The sequence below is a fragment of the Melospiza georgiana genome, chromosome 2, assembly GCF_028018845.1.
Source record: "Melospiza georgiana isolate bMelGeo1 chromosome 2, bMelGeo1.pri, whole genome shotgun sequence".
Classification (NCBI taxonomy): Eukaryota; Metazoa; Chordata; class Aves; order Passeriformes; family Passerellidae; genus Melospiza; species Melospiza georgiana.
The window spans coordinates 30,283,606-30,302,391 of NC_080431.1; the positions used below are offsets into that span (position 1 = coordinate 30,283,606).

General features: G+C 37.1%; 1 protein-coding gene across 1 annotated transcript in view; it reads right to left on the minus strand.

Annotated features, from left to right (window-relative positions):
• ITGBL1 (integrin subunit beta like 1) overlaps positions 1–18,786 on the minus strand; it is a 124,868-nt gene that overhangs the window by 14,478 nt on the left and 91,604 nt on the right. Inside the window, exon 8 of the mRNA XM_058042826.1 lies at positions 4,125–4,241. Within this exon, the coding sequence (XP_057898809.1) occupies positions 4,125–4,241 (117 nt within the window). The remainder of the gene's footprint in view (positions 1–4,124; positions 4,242–18,786) is intronic.

Sequence of the window (18,786 nt, forward strand, 5' to 3'; positions counted from 1 at the left end):
CTAAGGAATGTATTGTTTTGTCAAAATCAGAAGGTCTGCACTCTCACAGAACAACAATATGTCATGATGACTTGGCAGAAGTGTGTGTGCTCAACAACAAGAGATGTCAATGCAGACACAGAAAAAAACTTGTGTCATTCTTTTCCTCATAACCTCAACAACAACAGCATGTCACAAACTAAGAATGTCAAGAACTAAGAATGTCAAAAATCAGGAAGCACAGACAAGAGGTACCCGACATGCCTCAAGTTTACAGAGATAAAAGTAAGAAAAATTGTGAGTCAAAAGGATCACCCTAACTTTTGGGTCCTGAATATATAATAGATGTATTCAAAGACCAGTTTTTTATTGTTGGTTGAGAAGAAATAAAAAGTCCTACTGAAAACTTGATGGGTGGCATCTCTTATCCATGTTCTGTGTTGCACACAAGGAATCCTTACCAAACTGCTATATGCAGACACTGATGCTTGTATTTGGGCATGAGAATGCAAGAGGATGAAATCAACAAAAGATGTGTCTGAGTGGGGAAAATTAATTTACTAGTGGATTTCCTAAAAATAATTTAAAAAAACCCACTAAATTCTCCTCCCATAAAATCTCAAGCAGAGTTTTTGCTGAGCTGTTTTCTTACACTTCGAGAAGAGAGAGGTGTGAAGGCAAATCTCTGTAAGGAGTGAAATAAAAATTACCTCAGCATTTGCTCCAAGAATAAGTCAACTCCTCCAGCTTCTGGAAGCCCTTTTAGTACCAGAATTTCAAACTAATGATAACTAAAGGCATTGGTATTAACAAAAAAAAGATAATCTGCATTTACTCTTTGATGCGGCATGACACAACTAGATTCCCTACAGTGTTAGGATTGCAGTTTGGTGATGATTGTATTTTTATGTGCTCTGGCCAAAAAAGTCATCACAATGGAATTGCTCACTTGAAAATAAAGAGATCAGACTTAAAGTATTCCACTGTCATGAGTGACAAAGAACAGGTTTACTGGAATGACCAGTCTTAGTTGTTTCTTATTGTTAAAGACAGTGCAAACATTTATAAATAAACATTAAAAGGCCTTATCAAAGCTAATGTTCTTATTGGTGATGTTCTTATCTTCACTATTTGAAGCACAGAATGATACATTGATATAATACACAATGGATACATCCACAGGTAAGAGTCTTGTTACCTATACCTATCTTGTTACACAAGTTACCTGTTACAAGTTTAACCCTTTGCTAGTGATCCTAGTTTCAACCAACTTTTTACTGTTTTTGTTTGGTTTAGTTTCGTTGCAGAGTTTTTGATCAGCACAATTCTACAGGAACTTGTGGTATGCAGAGGACCCCAAATGTTTTGTTTTGCTCCTTTAATGGCCGCTACTTGGCTGTGATAAGAACTCACAGCTAGGCCAATAACCATCCAGAGAACAAATTGAAGTGAATGGAATTAACTTCTCAGAGGGATGAGAGAAGTATGTCTCACCAGGTTACAGGATGAGTAAATATCAAGCCTGGTGTAAAAAAGCAACACAGAGTTGCCAAAGACTTCTGCTGGCAAACATGTGATTCTTTGGTCATGTGTGCACTCCAAAACCATTTAACTTGCACATGAAGGACTCAAAGAACCAAGTAAAGCCAAAGGAAATGTGATGTTAAATACTTTTGTGGAACACTGAAAATATTAAATAATCAAAAAACCTGAAGAGTACGGCAAGGGCCATTAGGTAGAATATATCTATTTCAAAAAGGCTGCATGAGACACCTTCTCCTGTCTTAGCACATTAAATCTATGTACAAAGGCACAGTAAAAGGAACATGAAGAAAGACCTGGAAAGCAGGTCAAGGAAGGTGAGTCTCCCTCTCCACTCCACTCTGCAGAGACCCCACCTGGAGCTCTGTGGTCTCTAGTACAAGGAAGACATGGATCTGTTGGAGCAGGTCCAGAGACTATCCCTAAAAATGATCAGAGGGTGGAGCACCCCTATTATGGCTGAGAGCATTGAGACTGTTTAGCCTGGAGAAGAGAAGGCTCTGGGGAGACCTTACTGTGACCTCTCAATGCTATAAAGGAGGAGTGTAAGAAAGACTGAGAGAGATATTTTTTTTTTACCACGGTCTGTAGTGACAGAACAAGGGGTAATGGTTTTAAACTGAAAGGAAATGGGTTTAGCTGACACATAAGGAAGAGGTTTCTTATTATTAGGGTGTGGAGACTTGCAACAGGTTTCCAAGAGCTGTGGATTCCCCACCCCTGAAAATGCTCAAGGCTAGGTTGGATGGAGCTCTGAGCAGCTGGATCTTAGTGAAAGGTTCCCTGCCCATGTCAGGGGTGGCTGGAGTAGCTGATCTTTAAAGGTCCCCTTCAACCCAAACTGTTCTGTGATTCCATAATTATATGAATCAATTTCTAATAGCACAGTGCTGTGAAATCTATGCTGAGTCCTCCTGCAACCTCTGTCTTTGTGGAGACATTAAGTCTCTATTCTTGGTACTGCACTGATGGACAGCTGAATTTTTAAGCGAATGACTCACTACCATCATGCAGAAACATGGCCATGGGATCTCATTCAGTTGTACCCTAATTTATCATAGCTTTCACCTCATGTCTTCCTATCGTTGCATGGACAGCTGGTCTGGAAAGCAAGCTATTAATCAGTCTCTGCTGGCTGGAGAAGGCCAGTAACAATTCTTATTCAAATCATTTTGGTTGTCACTCACATTTCTCAGTTCAGCATGCATTTAACCTGAAAACACTGCTCTTCCTTCTTTGTGCTTACAGGTACTCAGTGCTCACTGTCAGACCCCACACAGTCCAGCTTATAATGCTCTGAAGACAGATTTACTAGCAAGGGCTTATGTCCTTACTGTGATTGCCTAGGCAGCAAAAGTGGTAGAAAAACAGCAATGAAAAGAGGACAAGGAAAGATAAAAGAATAAACAGTTCAGCAAGATATTTCAGGAAGTTCAGCCTGAGACAGAAGCATAGACAAACCCAAAAGAAAGAGATGGAGATGTAACAATGTAAAATATGAGTGATATAAACAAAAGAGAGATTTTTAGCATGGATGATGATGAATTTTATGTCCCAACTATTTAACATCTAACAAATATGAAACAGATTTTCAGTGGGTTTTTTTTATATCTTTTAAACAAAATTAAATTTCAATTTTTTTTCTATACCCTCATATTATTGAATTACTCTGAATGCTGTAAACTATTTTTATGGCTAGTTAGATACTCAAAACAAAATTTTCTATATATGTCTATATTCTGCATGGCAGACACCTTGAAAAAATATTCCCTGTAGTCAGAATTTTTTTATGTACATGAGGAACATGAAGGAATACATTATTTTTCCTACACAGAAATAAGGAATACAATACAATGTGCCATTGTTCACACAACAACTTTGTTAACATGTGGAATCAAAGAGTCATTTTAAAAAACAAAGCACATAAAAACTAGAAAGAGAGCATTCATGATAAATATTATTTGGCTGCTTATAAAATACCATGTGGTATGCATGCACTTACACATCCAAAACTACCTTGAAATACTGCTAAACACCAACATACTTTACTGAAATATCACAACGTAAGGCTTTCACTGTCAATACTAAAATAAACCATCTGCATCTACAATTACTATGACACTGTCTCTCAAGCATTTTACATTCTTTCATAACATATTTTGCTACTTTTTTAGAAAACACTGTTAGTGTTTCACTGTATTCACTGTTAGTGAATACAAAATATTTAAAAGTTTTTCTGGTCATCAGTACCTTTAGGTTTATCACAACACCCTCAATAAAGCATTACAATTAAACACAATGTAAGGCTACCTAATGTTTTAGGTTTTTGTTTAAGTGTCTGATGGAACTGATGGAATACAGCAGTTCCATTTATGTGTTAGCATACCTAAAGTCTTAAAATAAATATTTTCTAACATGTTCAATACTTCTAGTACCTGTTTTTAACAAAAATCTGCCACCTTATTATCAATGAATGATGTAATTATTCTTTAGTGATATTATTCTATAAAATCAAGGGGAACAGAAAGCTATATACAGTTAAGATTTAGTTCTGTTGTGCTGCTAAATTCTGCTATGTTATGTGATATTAAGCGAACACATACCCCCACAGACATCGCCATCTGCATTTTCACACTGTCGATCATCACATTCACAGTTTTTGCCATGAACTCTGTTGTCTCCTGGAGGGAAACAAGTGCATTGGCCACACTCACATCTCCCTGTAAGAATAAATAATTGTTAGAGTCATGATTTCAGGAAAGTAAAATAGATTGAATAAACCCCAAGTTCATGCTGCATCCTGACCCCAAAGACAAACTACGAGTCACGCTGCATTGATTAAAGTATAACTCATAAACACAATTAAAAACAAACAAACAAACAAACAAAATCATAGCAAAACAAAACTATTCCTCCTCCATGGCAACCAGAGGGAAAGTATATCACTGTTATAATCTTAGTGGAAATGGCAACAATAAGCAATCACTAGCACTGCATGTTTTTCATATCTGAACTTAGCATAACTGAGCTGGCCCATGCTTATCTGCATAATTAACCTCTATAGTTGATCTAAAATATTTAGCACATATCTCAGAAACACCAACACAAATGTGATCAGAATTAAATAGTCTATGCACAGAGCTATCTAAGATATTCTCTATTCATGTAGAAGAACAATTCTTCAAATACCTGTCAAGCTTTTTGAAAGCAAAATCCCTGCAATTTTTCTTGTCTAGATCTGAGGAAATAAGCACAACCTCTGTCACAGTCTTCCCTTCCATCAATCTATTTACAGGAGAGCTCCGCAGAGCTTAAAGGGACAACAGATTTATCCAAGTTCCCACAGATTTCACTCCAAAACCCTGAGGGCAGAGTACAAAATGGCCAGATGTGGAAAACAATGAAAATTAATACATTAAAATTTATAAATTAAAAATAATTAATTAAAATTAATATACAGAAAAGTCCTACACTGAACATATCTGAGACCAATTCAGTTCAGATAATGGGCCCTAACTCCTAAGAGTTTGTCTCTGTATGTTGTTAAATTATTTTATGCAATGCTAGGGAAAGAATGTTCTAAAAATGGCACAAATCATGGACCAAATTCATACATTTGGTGGGATTGGGAAAGGATATTTTGTGTAAAAAATGGTCACTATGGAAATGGACTAGGATGCAGAAAACCTGCCCTTATTGATTTAATTTAGTCACAGCATCAGTGAAACTCAACTTGGGCCTGGTGACTGCTCTACTGAGTGCAACTCCCAGTATAGTATTGCTGGAAAGTAAAAAAAAAATCCTCCAAGTGCAGCCTTTCATTATGCAACCAGAGAGTTCACAACACACTGCACTAATTTTTTCAAGCATTTGCTGAAATATTTTATTGAATGGGAAAGGACTGTTAATGAAAACCTCAGTAAAGGTTTTCTAACTGTAGGTGTCATGACAGTAAAACCTTTTAGGGTAAGGTACTGACAAATGGTTACTTCCTTTCCCAACTTCTAATCTTAATTTGTTATATTTATTTGTGGGGTTTATTTTTTGTTTGGCTTTTTTTTTCTTATTTAAAGAAAACAGTCTAATTAATTTGGAATAAGGAGAAATCTTTTTACTCGTGAAAAAAAATTCTAAGCTCATTTTACAACTTCTATACTCTTCATCTACCCAAGCCTCAACATACATCTCTGCACTTCCGAGCTGACATTTTATGCACCAGGATTCAATCTAGAAGGACATAAAGGGCAAGAATTTTAGCAAAGACATACAAAAGAGGATTACAGTAAATACTTAATACCTTTATTATATGCATAGTTTAAAAACTATGTTTCACTGTCAATTATATGAGGATACTTGTTTCAGAAAGAAACTTTTTACTATAAGTGCATCTACTGCATCATGAAATAGAGTTGTGCTTAGTAATAATGTCAAAATTTAAGATATGATTGCCTACAGAAAAAATGATGCTATTGGTCTGCATTCTCTAGGCTATAATTATTTGTCAAGGACAGCCACATTAGAAGTTGGAAAAAAAAATCCCTAGCACCTAAATACATTGAGAATTTTATTGAGTCTAATTTGTCTCTTTTTATGCATTCACCTTAGGCAACCTGATCACTTTTGCAAAAGTGCCACATCAGCCTGTCCCAAGGAACAGTCAGGAACCTGCAGGCTGAGAGGCTCCTGATGAACAGCACCCGTCTGTTGTGAAGACTGTGACATAAACAAAAGAAGAATCTTCAGCAGTGGTCTCCTGGCCAGACATTGCTATAATAAGGATGCCTGAAGGTGTTAAAATCATTTTAAGCCATCTGCTTTTACTAGAGGAGTCTTCAGAGACGGAAAATCCTCAAGAGGAATGAGCAAAGGAAGGTGCTGCAATGAGGATCCTGCAGGTTCTGTAATGCTTAATTTAGTAAGTCAGAGTCCAGTGGCTGGTCCCTTGTGCTGCAGCGAGAACAGGCTCCTCTCAGTCCCTGCTGCAAGTATATTTATTCATTTTAGCTAATGTGCAACAGTTTCACCAGCAGAAAAATGGAGGGAAGCCCATCCCTAGACAGATCGAGCACATTTTTTCATGTAGGAGATACAAGATCAAAGGGAATTTAGGCCCTACTTTCTCAATCTGTGCCTCTTTTTCTTTTTTTTTTTTTTTTGCCTGGCTCTCACCTAAATTACACCTAAATATGGTTGAGATCATCTGACTGCAGAACTGAAAGTGTCTTGAAAATAGACAAAAACTTCAGTCAGCAAGTGCGCTGGAAAAGAATTTCTTTGAGTTATTTCTTTATATTTAAATATTCAAAAATAGAATTATAGTATTTTATTACACTGCTGCTGAAATTGATACTCAAATTATTAGTTCCTTTATTTTTACAAACATTTCAAATTCAGCATGAGAAATTAATTTAATGGTGTCACCAAATAAATGCCACCTTGTACTGGCATTTTCAAATATTCTGCCTCCAAAAGTAGTGAGATTTTGGTTAGATTATGTAAATCAGGCTTACTCTAAGGAGATAATTTAACAAAGAATTAAAGTCCTATTGCTTCTGAACAGCTAACTATATAGTATGTATCTGCTGCTGCAATATCAGAAGCCACACCTTATTCTGTGATCTTCTTCTCCTAGCTATTGTGATAAAATACTTGCCAAACAAATTCAATCATGCAAAAGTAATTTGAAGCTCACATTATACTGAAAAGAGATCAGCACTTTACTAAACATACTCCTTCTTTGTATAGAATAATAGGTTTACCATAGCAACCTACAGGGAAAGCTACTGCCATACATCCTAAAATTTCTTTAAATTCCAAGGCATACAGGAACAATTAAACATGGGATGAATATAACATTCTGCACCTTCTCAACCATCTGTGCAAGAGCTACACTTTATGTGTAAAAAGAAACCAGCTGACCTCAGACATTTTACAGCAAGGGGCTTCTACTCTTCCTCACTAAACAGGGAGGGTAAATGTCATTATCAGATGGCTTCAGATGAAGGCAGCTTTACGATGGAAGTTAGATGTGCCATTAGCATTGAAAAGCTTAAGCCACTTACTGCAATGCAAAATGCTAAGAATAGAATAATTATACAAGACATTTATTTGCCTACAGTCTTAATATTTCCTCACGCTTCTTCCTCCCATTGATGTCAATAGGAGTATTAACTTATCACTAATAATTGTTAGTGCTTGAAGAGTGACAAAAGATCAGCTTAGGTTGGGGTTTTTTGTTTTTAAAGGGAATTAAAGTGCCACATCTCATCAAAACACCAGTTCATTAGATAATTGACTCTAGAATTTTAAAGAAAAATGCTGTAAGCTTTTAGCTTTTGATTTTATTCCCCATTTACTATAGAATTTTTTCACTCCTCATGTCCAACATATATAAAACATAATTAAACAGTTTCTAGATTAACATTAAACCTGTCCCCATACAAATTGCTGTGACAATTAGCTGCTTGCATTCAAACAAATTTCCAGTTGCCTATATGGATTGACTGAAAGTGTCCTTTGTACAGGTAATTTTAAAACTCTGTGGGAGAAATATATAATTTTTTAATAAAGCATTTTTACCCTGTTTTGGCCAGCAAAGGAAGAGATAGTAACAGCTTTCAATGTAAAAATAAACACTGAGTATAATAAGATATAATTCATTGTCTTTCCCTGCCTGTAACTCTATAGCAAAAGGATTTTTTCTGTGCAGGATGATGAATTTTTATCTTCTAAATGAACACAAATAAACAAAGCCTTTCTTCTGTTTATGTTTTTGTTTTTTTGTAAAAGGAAGACAGTGCCAAAATGCACTGACAGTGTGGTAAAAGCATCTCAGGTTCATCTGGTATATCAAAAAAATGGTGTTTCAGGCTACTGATAAATAGGAGGGAATCTGCCTTTAGTAAGGACTTTTCTGCGCCATGGCTGTCCCACGCTTAACATCTGAAAGCATTACCTATCAGAAATTGCAATTTCTTTTTTATCACATAATCTCAGGCAACTTGAGCACGTTCAGTAAAGCTGCTGTGTCCTTCTGCCAACAGAACTCATTTCATGCTGGATGTGAGCAAGATGATCCAAAACAATGTTCAGGTTCAGAAATGGCAAACCAGAGAAGGGGGATGGGAAGATTTGTACAGAAGATCACAAAGTTTCAGTGCACATAAAGGGTGAGAGGAAGCAGATGTGGCTGGAAGCAAGTAGTAGAAGGCAGCAGATTCAAGTAAGGCAAAAGATAATTCACTGATTGAGTGGTGGAGGGAATATAAGACCAGTAAAGGGAACAAAGAGTACTACAAAATTGGAAAACAAAATGCAACACTGGCGAAAAATAGGGTGGTGCCTCGCTCAGAGGTGGTCAGAGCAGCACAAACTAGCTAAGCTTGATCAATGTGCAGAAATTTAGACTCAAGCAGGAAACAGCTACAGATTTCTTAGTGGCCATGCAAGGTGTGTTTTGTATGTCCTATTCCAAAAATTGCCTGGAATTGATTCCTATCTAGATTGGCTTAAAAAAATAATAAATATATTGTATTGACTAGATAAAAAATAATTCTGCTTTATACATGAAAGGATCCTTGGGTTTTAAAATGCTGGCAATTCTTGGATCTGGTTTGTTGGGTGGTTTATGAGGGGCCAGAAGAAGGGAACATTTGGAAGCATCTTAAGTACATACAAAAGTATCCTTAGAATCTCTAAATATCTGACTGATCTCACTCAAACAATGAAGGTCTGGTGACTGTTAGGGGGTTCGGGATGAAGGACTTGTTTTTGTGGAGATAATTTGAAAATTGCATCACAATTGGGTTTTCCACAAAATGTTCAATCAACAATCACTTTTTTTTGTCCTGCACTGTATTATGAAGAATAAATTTATGCATTATGTATTATATATTAAATTATGTAAAAATAAATTATGTATTATGAAGATAAATTTATCTATCTCCTCATACACAAGAAAAAACATTCAGCAGTTATTACAAGAACCACTACTTGCTTGGGTTTGGATTGAGAACTTGCTTTCTCTTTCTAAATCAGTATACAGAAAGTAAACATGCCTTGAGTCTACTCATAAAAAGATTATTTGCAGCATCACTGACCCAAGACCTCAACTAAAGATATAAAAGCTCCAGAGAAGGGCTTAGCTGAATCATACCAACATAAAATGAAATGAAAATGGCTTTAAGAAATCTAAAGCAATTTCCAAACTTCAGAATTTTGTGCTCTTTTTTTTCCAAGAATTTTTACACTAAAGCAAACTTTTAATGGCAAGTTCTGAGATTTTTATTGAAATAACACGAACAGTAGCTGAAGTATATAATTAGGTTAAATAGCTGTAATTTTCTTAGTCTTACTGGTCACCTCTCAGCTGCAATAACTGCATCAGCTACTACATTCAGAACTATCAACAGGTCTGAAATAAATGGATGTAAATGTATGTAAATATTTGGCCTAAGGAAAGCAGCAGAAATTCACAAATTAAGAAAGTCTTTTGTTAAAGTTGCCTGAGAATTTCCACTACAGTATGTTTTATCAAGTTGTTCACTAGTACAAAATACAAGATTTCCCTTATATAACATGTATCGTGGGCATATTTTCTTAGGTAGAAAGAGTATGTTTATTTTAATTTTTTAAAAATTTAATTGATTTATGATGTGAAAGAGTACCAAAGAAGGTCTGACAGTTTAATTTGTTCTTCAGGGTATAAAACCTAAAACCACAAAAACCCCAGATAGAAAAAGATAAAAAAAGATAAAATAAAATAAAATAAAAAGATCTCAAGAAATAAAAGTATGCTATCCCAAACAATGCAACCTTCGCAACAGTGCAAGCAACTGAACATCCAGTGTTGTAAAAGCAAGTGTCATGGAAGAGCGACTTCAAACAGCTGAGACTTGTCCCCCAGGTTTGGAACACACAGGATGTATGACTGGAAGTCTGATTGCACAGCTGGCATATGGCACCTGAAGTAAATGCTTTTTCTTTGTGACAGCTTAATAGTGAAATACTTCTTTAGATAATTCCACTCAACAGCACCACTTTACAGATTTAGCATCAGATAGTCTTTCAGAGCTCCTGCCAGTCAGCAACACTGATTTGTATCTCCTTTTCCATGCTGCCATTCTTTTGATTCTACTTTTGTTTTTTTATTTTTTCCCCTCTCTTTCTCCAAAAATTTTGGTAAGAAGTACTGCTGCTCTGCTAGCTTCCTTGTCAGATTGTTTGCTTGACATCTGCTGTCATCATCCAGCTGACACATCTCCTCCATCTGCCTGCTCTAAGTAGCCCTTCTTTGAGGATGCTCTCAAAAGCTCCTTTTGTATTTCTGCACAGCCAACAGGGAATTTCTAGAGGAGTTCCGGGAAAGGAGTCATCCAGGACACCCCTGCCCTCTTTGTAGGAGCAGGATTTTAGCCGTAGGCATCACTTTTCCTCATGACATCTTCCTCAGGTTCTCCCACTGGGAGTGCATCCTTGACGGTTCACTCCCTGTATTAAGGGGACAAGTAGGATTAGGAAGGCAATTACTTCTCTGTTCAAATGAAAGGTGATAGTCAAAGTCACCACACAGAGGAGAGATGTGTGAAGAAGACAAGAAAGAAGGTGGCAAAACACTTTCTAAAGAAATGTGTTGTTAAGGCAGAGAGCAGTGGAAATTGAAGGAGAAGAGAAGGAATACATTGGGGAAAAAGAGAAAAATAGACAGCACGACAAATTTCACTCTTAAGATGAACAAACCGTAGAATTCAACAAGCCATCATCTGATTTTTAAATTCCCTTCCTCTACTCATCTCTTTTTTATTCTTTCCTCCAAAAATGCTTTCAAAAACTCAAACTGTGAAGAAAAAGTACTGCAAGAGATGCCACTAAACCAAGCAAATGATTCAAAGCATTCTACTAAAACTAACATCTCCATAGAACATTAAAAATGAAGTTATGTTTGATTTAAAGAATCTGAACCTGAGAATGCTTTCTCTTCACACTGACAACTATCAGGAAAAATAAGTCTCATTTCCTTTTCAGCTTATTCAGCTGCTACAAAATATTTTCTAGAAAAACCCAAACACAATAAAGATTTCACAATCCCATAGTGGAAGATACATGAAACACAAGGCAATTGTTCAAGAAACTGTCATGGCTTTTCAGCCACTTAGAGCTTCATACATTTTACTGCCTTATCATCCAGAGGATTGACTGCTTACCCCCTTTTTCACATGATCTGCCATGTAAAGAGTCATAGCACTAATTCCACAGAGTTATTTAATTTGCAGATTAATTTACTAGAAAATGTCAACTGCTTTGTGGAAATTTAATCACCAAAATGTTAACCTTGTTCACTTCCTGCTGAAGCCTGTTGTTTATTAGATAGAAAAATTCAAGATATTTTAGGGTTGTGATAGAAGCCTATCAATTAAAACATTTAAACTCCTAAGTGGTCTGCTCTTTGAAGCTTTAGCTAAGATTAAAGTGCTTAATATCAGTAAAACAACAATATGAAAATATTTGACTGCATAGCAACCATCAATACTATTTGCAGATAACAGACTGCTAAGTTCAGAAACCATGGCAACAAATGACATCACACTGTATCTACCTTATTGATTAGCTTTCACCTCAAGACTTTTTCCAGAAATGAAAGACATTTCCTAGCAACTGCATCATCTACTGAGTTGTTCCAAGCTAAAATGCTCTTACCCTTACTCTTAAGCAAATTTTTCCTTTTTTTGCTGCCAACTGGCCAGATTGTGCACTAGCATCTTGTTACAAGGCTCTCTAATCTGTTGTGGAGACACTGCCTTATGGCTCTTAAAATCTTTGCCCCAAATTTAATGGCATCTGTGTAACAATGCTTTTTCCCAGCACCCAAAAAGGCTGGCTCTGTGGAAAAGTATCCAATATGGAACGAAGAAGTAACAGCTTTTGAAGGAGTAACAGCTTTTTAAATGCAAAGTTTATCTTCAGAAAATGACACAATCCTTCATTTCTCCACTCTTTGATTTGAAGTATTAATAGTAAATTCTCCATTGCAAGTAACCCTGGATTTGCAGATTTCAAGAAGAGTGCATAGCAATGACAAACCAGCGACCCAAGGGTTCTCAAAGGACCAGCCAGGCACGTTACGTACCACTCTAAAGATGTGTACTTATTTAAAGTCCTTAAAAGTAATTCCCTCTTTGCTCATCTGTCATGACTGAACTTCATGAGCAGGCAAGGATGCTGGTAACACTGAGCTGGATAGGTATAATTAGGAGCCAGGTGTATTTGTACTCAGCCTCCTGTACTCAGCCTTGCTAATTCTGAGAGCAAAAACCATGTTTACAGTGTGAATTAGCCCCAAAACTTATACAAAGATCACTGCTAAAGAAGATTTTCTCCTGTAAAATTTCTGTCTTGGCTACAACTGACCTTTATTTTGCTGGTCAGACACAACCAACAGATTAACCCGAGTGTTTAAGTTGTAGATGCAAAACTCAGCAGTCTTGTTGTGCAGCCAACCTGGCTCATCTCTACCAGCTGCTTTCAGTCCTGACCCACTCTGTCACCAACTGCTCTGTGTCTGTTCTCAGGGGGGCACTGAAAACAGAGATGTCTGCAAGTGCCTCATTTGCCCAGGGCCAGGCACCAGACAGGAGAGGAGGAAACACCACCAGTGGGCAAAAGATGTGCTTGAAATTGAGTGGAAACCAGGGAGCAAGAAAGTATTTTTGCCCTTAATGCAGAGACTGTTAGACTACCAAACAAGAACTTCTGGGAGTGCCAGAGAAGTTTTATATAAATCTCAATTCCTCCCATAGTTTCTCTCAAGAGGGAAGAGAAAGAACGTTCCCAGTGTTTCCCAGAAAACATTAAGAGCCTTCCAGCAACTGGAGAATTCAAAACCCATGACCAGTCATTAGTCCCTTGAAAACTTTAGTCAACAAGATGCTGAGGAAAATTTCAGTCATATGCATGATATTAAATATTGTATCTCTTTTGGTTTATGACTAATCATTTCTGTCTTTAAAAGTCACTGTTTAAAAAGTGATACTGTTATCAACATTGATGCATGGAAAAATTAAAGATGAAAGTACGATTAACAAAATGTCATTTTTTTATAGCATTGGAAACATTCTGAAGTTAAATGAAGCAAAAAAATAGAAAACCTAAGGTCTATTATATAAATCAGAGAGTAAGACGATCTTTTACAACTGATTAAAAATGTTAAGACTGTAAAGCCTGATAAGTACTGTAGGGAATTCTATGCTAAATTGAAAACATCTATCCTCTTCTGTTTTGGAAATAAGTATAGATCCCACACAAAGTACTGTTTTGTCAATTTCCTCCGTCATCTTGTATGAATACAAAGACAATGCAAATAGTTCTTTCTACAGACCAATTGCTCTATTAAATATTTAAAATTTCATCAGAAATGAGATTGCTGCCTAGGAAAAAAATAGCAATCCTTTCAAGGAAAAGCAATAATCTAGCAAAAAAGTACCTGCCAAGCCAAAGAACGACTGAGCAGAGAAATCTGGGCTTATCCAGTGAACCCTGAAGGGTTCAGGTTTTTATCTTTCTGCATAGACAAAGAACGCATCCAAGCTGCCTGCTGTAGCAATTTGTGTACCTTTTCTCCCCCAAAGTACTTTTTCTAAGCACATCCAGCAAACTGTAAACTAAATCTGCCCATTTCCCACTAATGAATGTATGGAGAACATAGTGTTCCCAGAGACAGCAGTCACTATTACAGAGATCTAAAGGCAAATGCAACCCCCTACCCCCTGCAGCTGTTTAGGAACAGTTCTTCACAACTTTAGAGAAAGGTTATTCCAGGTGAGAGGAATGATACGGTTGAGGTTAGGGTTAGCAAGGGTCAACCCTTCATGTAAACCACATTTTTCAAATAAAACCTATAAAAGTTTATTTCAGTACATTTTTAACCCTAACTAAAGTTCACTGGTAAAGCAGTGAAAGTCAACAAAGTAGAAACACAATGGAGATGTCTATTTAAAGGTGGGAGAAGTTTCTGGGTGCTATTTCTTTATTTTTTAGCACTTTTACACTTAAAGGTAGGGGCAGGAAAATTATCTGAATGATTTCAGAGGCAGCAGAATATGGGATACGATGGGAAGAGAAGAACATTAAAACAACATCTTACACATGGTAAGTATGCTCTGGAATATGCACATATAAGAAATGTAATCTAAGTTCCACTAAAGAAAGTATACCCAAACTGATGGCAGAGATAAGGATGAAGCATTAATTTGGATAAGTAATGAAATCATACAAGAGTAGACTTAAGGCCAGATATATCCAAGACTTGTAAATCTGGCAAAAAAAAAAGATTTTTACAGTTCACACTTAGATGAGATGAATGGAAAACCTTTGGTCATGAAGTCAGGACACAATAGCAAAACACTTTACACAGAAGAATAAAGCTTGAAGGATAAGTTTGGATTGCTGCAAACACTCTGAGAAATGAAGATTCAGAATGGAAGGAAGGAAAGAAAAGCAAAGATGCCTAGAAGTGACTGAATCACAGAATCATTTGGGTTGGAAAAGATCACTGAGAACACCAAGTCCAACAATTAACCCATCACTGCCAAGGCCAGATGAACTAAAAGACATCTCTAAGTGCAACAGCTTTATATCTTTTAAATACCTTCAGGGATGGTGACTCAACCCCCTCCCTGGGCAGCCTGTTCCACTGCCTGAACATCCTTTCAGTGAAGACACTTTCCTTAATATCCTGTCTGAAACTTTCCCTGGTGCAACTTGAGGCCAGTTCCTCTTGTTCTCCTGCTTGTTACTTGGGAGAAGAGACCAATTTGCCACAACCTCCTTTTGGGTAGTTGTAGAGAGCAATGAGGTCTGCCCTCATCCCTGAGGAACAGGCAAGGGAGGCAGGTAAGCAGCAGAGCCCACAGAAGAATAAATGGGTAATGGTGAGAGGACAGAAAGTGAAATGATCAGCCAAAAGAAAGAACAAAGTAAGAAGGAGAGCCTGTGACTGACACTTTGCAAAATGAGGTGAATTAATCTCAAAACTACAAAGGTGTGCCAAAGGGATGAGGATGAGTAATTCTGCAGAAGATGTTCCAGCAAATGGAAACTCAGGTGTTTTCAGGAAAATTTTTCCAATTTGAAGTGTCATTAAAAGAGAATTAAACACAATAGCTAGGTCAAACAGTGGTGGGAAGAGAGTAAAATACTATCATATCCTCTAAAAGCAAAATAATTTCTTTTCAAATCAAAATTACTTTATCTATGGAAAGAGCCAATATATTTTTCCATAATACATAATTGGACTACATTTCCATTTCCACTGCTCAGATTAATCAAGACATCCACCTTGCTGAAGTATGAAGTCCTGTATTATTTTACAGACCACTGAGGCAACAGAAAGAAACACTGTTCCCCGCGCCACCATGTTTCAACACTTTACCAGCTTTACCAGTTCTTGTCTGAGAACAATTTTTCCATCAGTGCTATGGCCACCCTACCTTTTACACACTCGCACCAAACCACCCTCAGGATCGTGGTGCATGGTTGCACCTCCTGAGTTCCACCTTGGATCTAAATTCAGGCAATCATTAGCAATCCACCTGCTTGTCTACAAGACAGAAGCAGGATTACAGCCCCTGGGAAGCAGAGCACTAACAACCAGTGTATTAAAAGAAGTCAGCATGCAAAGTGGTGTTATGAAAAAACCCCACATCCTCACATTCTCCCAAGACAGGGAAGGTGGGGGAGCAAACTCAGCTGTAAAGTCCAGTCTGTGGTTCACAATAACCACTGCAGATGAACCCTGAAGTTTTGCAGCATGTTTAAAGTAGCATTTGTTGTTCATGGCTTTCACTGTGAGAGATTGAAGCGATATGAAAGAGCTGGCAGGAGGCAAATCCTAGAGGTGAGAAACATTGTTCCAGCACTAGGATGCCATATCTGAGTTTAGCATGCCATGAATTAATGCTAAAGCCTTGCCTGCTCATACGGATTTTTATAGACTACCAAAAATTGTTTTCAGCCCTCTTCCAGGAAATGTCAGAGTTATGTTTATCAAATACAAAAAAAAACCACAAAAAAAAATAAAACAACCACTACAAAAAACCCCAAACAAACAAAACTAAAAAACCCAACCAACCAAACAAAAACCACCCAAAATATGGCTAACCAGACAGAACACATTAGTTTGACAGCCTCTGTCATATTGATTTCAGTTGGAAATCAGACCTAGATGGAGTATTCCATACTTGCTATAAACTTTTTATTATAAAAACAAAATGGACGTGGTATTACCAATTTAAGTTCTGAAAATTGCTTTAAATACAGCATGAATGCAGGGTCTCCTTTTACTTCTGTTCTAGAGAAAAGCATTCTAAATACCTCAGATATAGAAAAGCAACAGTTTAATGCTATACTTAAAAAGCAATTAATTCTACAAATCACTTGTCTAAGCTAATAAATTTTTGTTTTCCTTTTCCTCTGTTTGTTTATAACAGCAAGCAGTAATGATCTAAAGAGCATTTGTTTCTTCAAAGAATGTGGTTTGGCTCCTCTTTGCTAATATAGTCAGAAGGAAATTGTATTTAAGTCTCCCCCTCAGCAGCTCCCTGCAACTGGAAAACTTTGGTGCTATTTGATTCCTATACAGCAAGATGTAAGGTTCCAGCAACTGCTTGGATTTTAACCCTTCTACCCAGGAATCTGAGTTATGGCAGAGCACTGACAGTAGCAAATAAGAGTCTGCGCAGAATTACTAATTTTGTTGCTATTTTCATTTCCCCTTCCTGGAGTGGGAAGGCTAGTGAAGCTTGGTGCTGAGGGAGTGGGAAGAAATAAGAAAAATAATCAGTAGAACTCATTATTTTTCTCTGAGAAATAGTGGGAGGCATAAGTTACAGGGGGGTGGAAATTGTAGATACAAGGGCAGAAACTGATACTCAGTTGTGAGAGGGAAAAAGAGCAGTGGAGACATTAGCTGAAAACAATCAGCAACCACATGTACTATGACATCAGTAGCATGCAAAACACACCAAAACTCCTGCAGTGCATGCACAAACACAGAAATGAAGCATTTATTTTTAAAAGTCAATCACTCTCTACTTTCTTCCCAAGAGCAGCAGCCCTGCCTTCTTCCCAGCCAGAGACATCAGGACTCTCCACTTTGCACAGTAACAGTCTGGCTTTCAGAAGCTTTGATGGTAAAAGGGGTTAACAGGCAAAGCATCAGCAGGGAACCGCCAGAGCAGGCTGTGCTGCAGCAGACCTGGACAGTCTGGGAGTGTCACTTTCAGGATCCAGAGCCCGAGCACAGGCAGATCACAATGACAGAATTTAATATCTTCCTTGAAGCCTTCATTATCAGCACTGCTACTTAAATGAATGACTCATTCATCCATTCTGTCTCAAAGATCACAACAGGAAACATTACACTCATCTCTATCTGCTTCTCCACTACTTTATTTATAGCTGGAATTAATGAAAAAGAAATGCATTTTCCCAAGAAGTTTCATGGCACAATGGAAAACTATCCACAGTCTGAATAATTTACACAGTGTAAGTAATACACACGAAACCATACACACAAACCAGCCTCACTTTTGTATCTAATTGAAAGACAACCTTACCCAAAAAAAAGCCACCACCGTTGAGCAGAGGCTCAGTGTTCAGAAGACCAATAAAATCAGTATACAGAACAAAACAAGCTCCATCTCAAATGTCAAGAGACAAACCAAGTGCAATATTTTGATATGAAAGGGGGAAATGGCTTTAAACCAAAAAGAGGGTAGAATCAGATTAGATATATGGAAGACATTTTTTATTATGAGGGTGCTGAAACACTGGAACAAGTTGAACATGTTTCTGCTCACTGCAAAGGGGTTGGACTAAATGACCTTTAGTCCCTTCCAACCCAAACGAGTCTATGATTCAATGCTTCTCATTCTATACTGCCAATGCAATAATTTTCATAAGCATTCTTCCCTGAAAATAACTTGATCTGAAAATTGGTAGTACAGATGGATGCAGGTATTATTTTTATGTAAACCCCATGCAAGACAACATGCATGGATGTCTCTTAAAGGAAAAATGCAAAAATTGCTGAGCTTTCACAGCATGCTGTATCAAAATCACATGATCACATGACTTATGACACAGAAGATCAATATAATTCTAGGGAAAATAACCTCACCACCATTTAAAAAAGTCAAATTTAAACAACTTCCAAATGGAGAAAAATTTGGAATGGCAGATACAGTAGTGCGTGCACACAGATTTGCAATG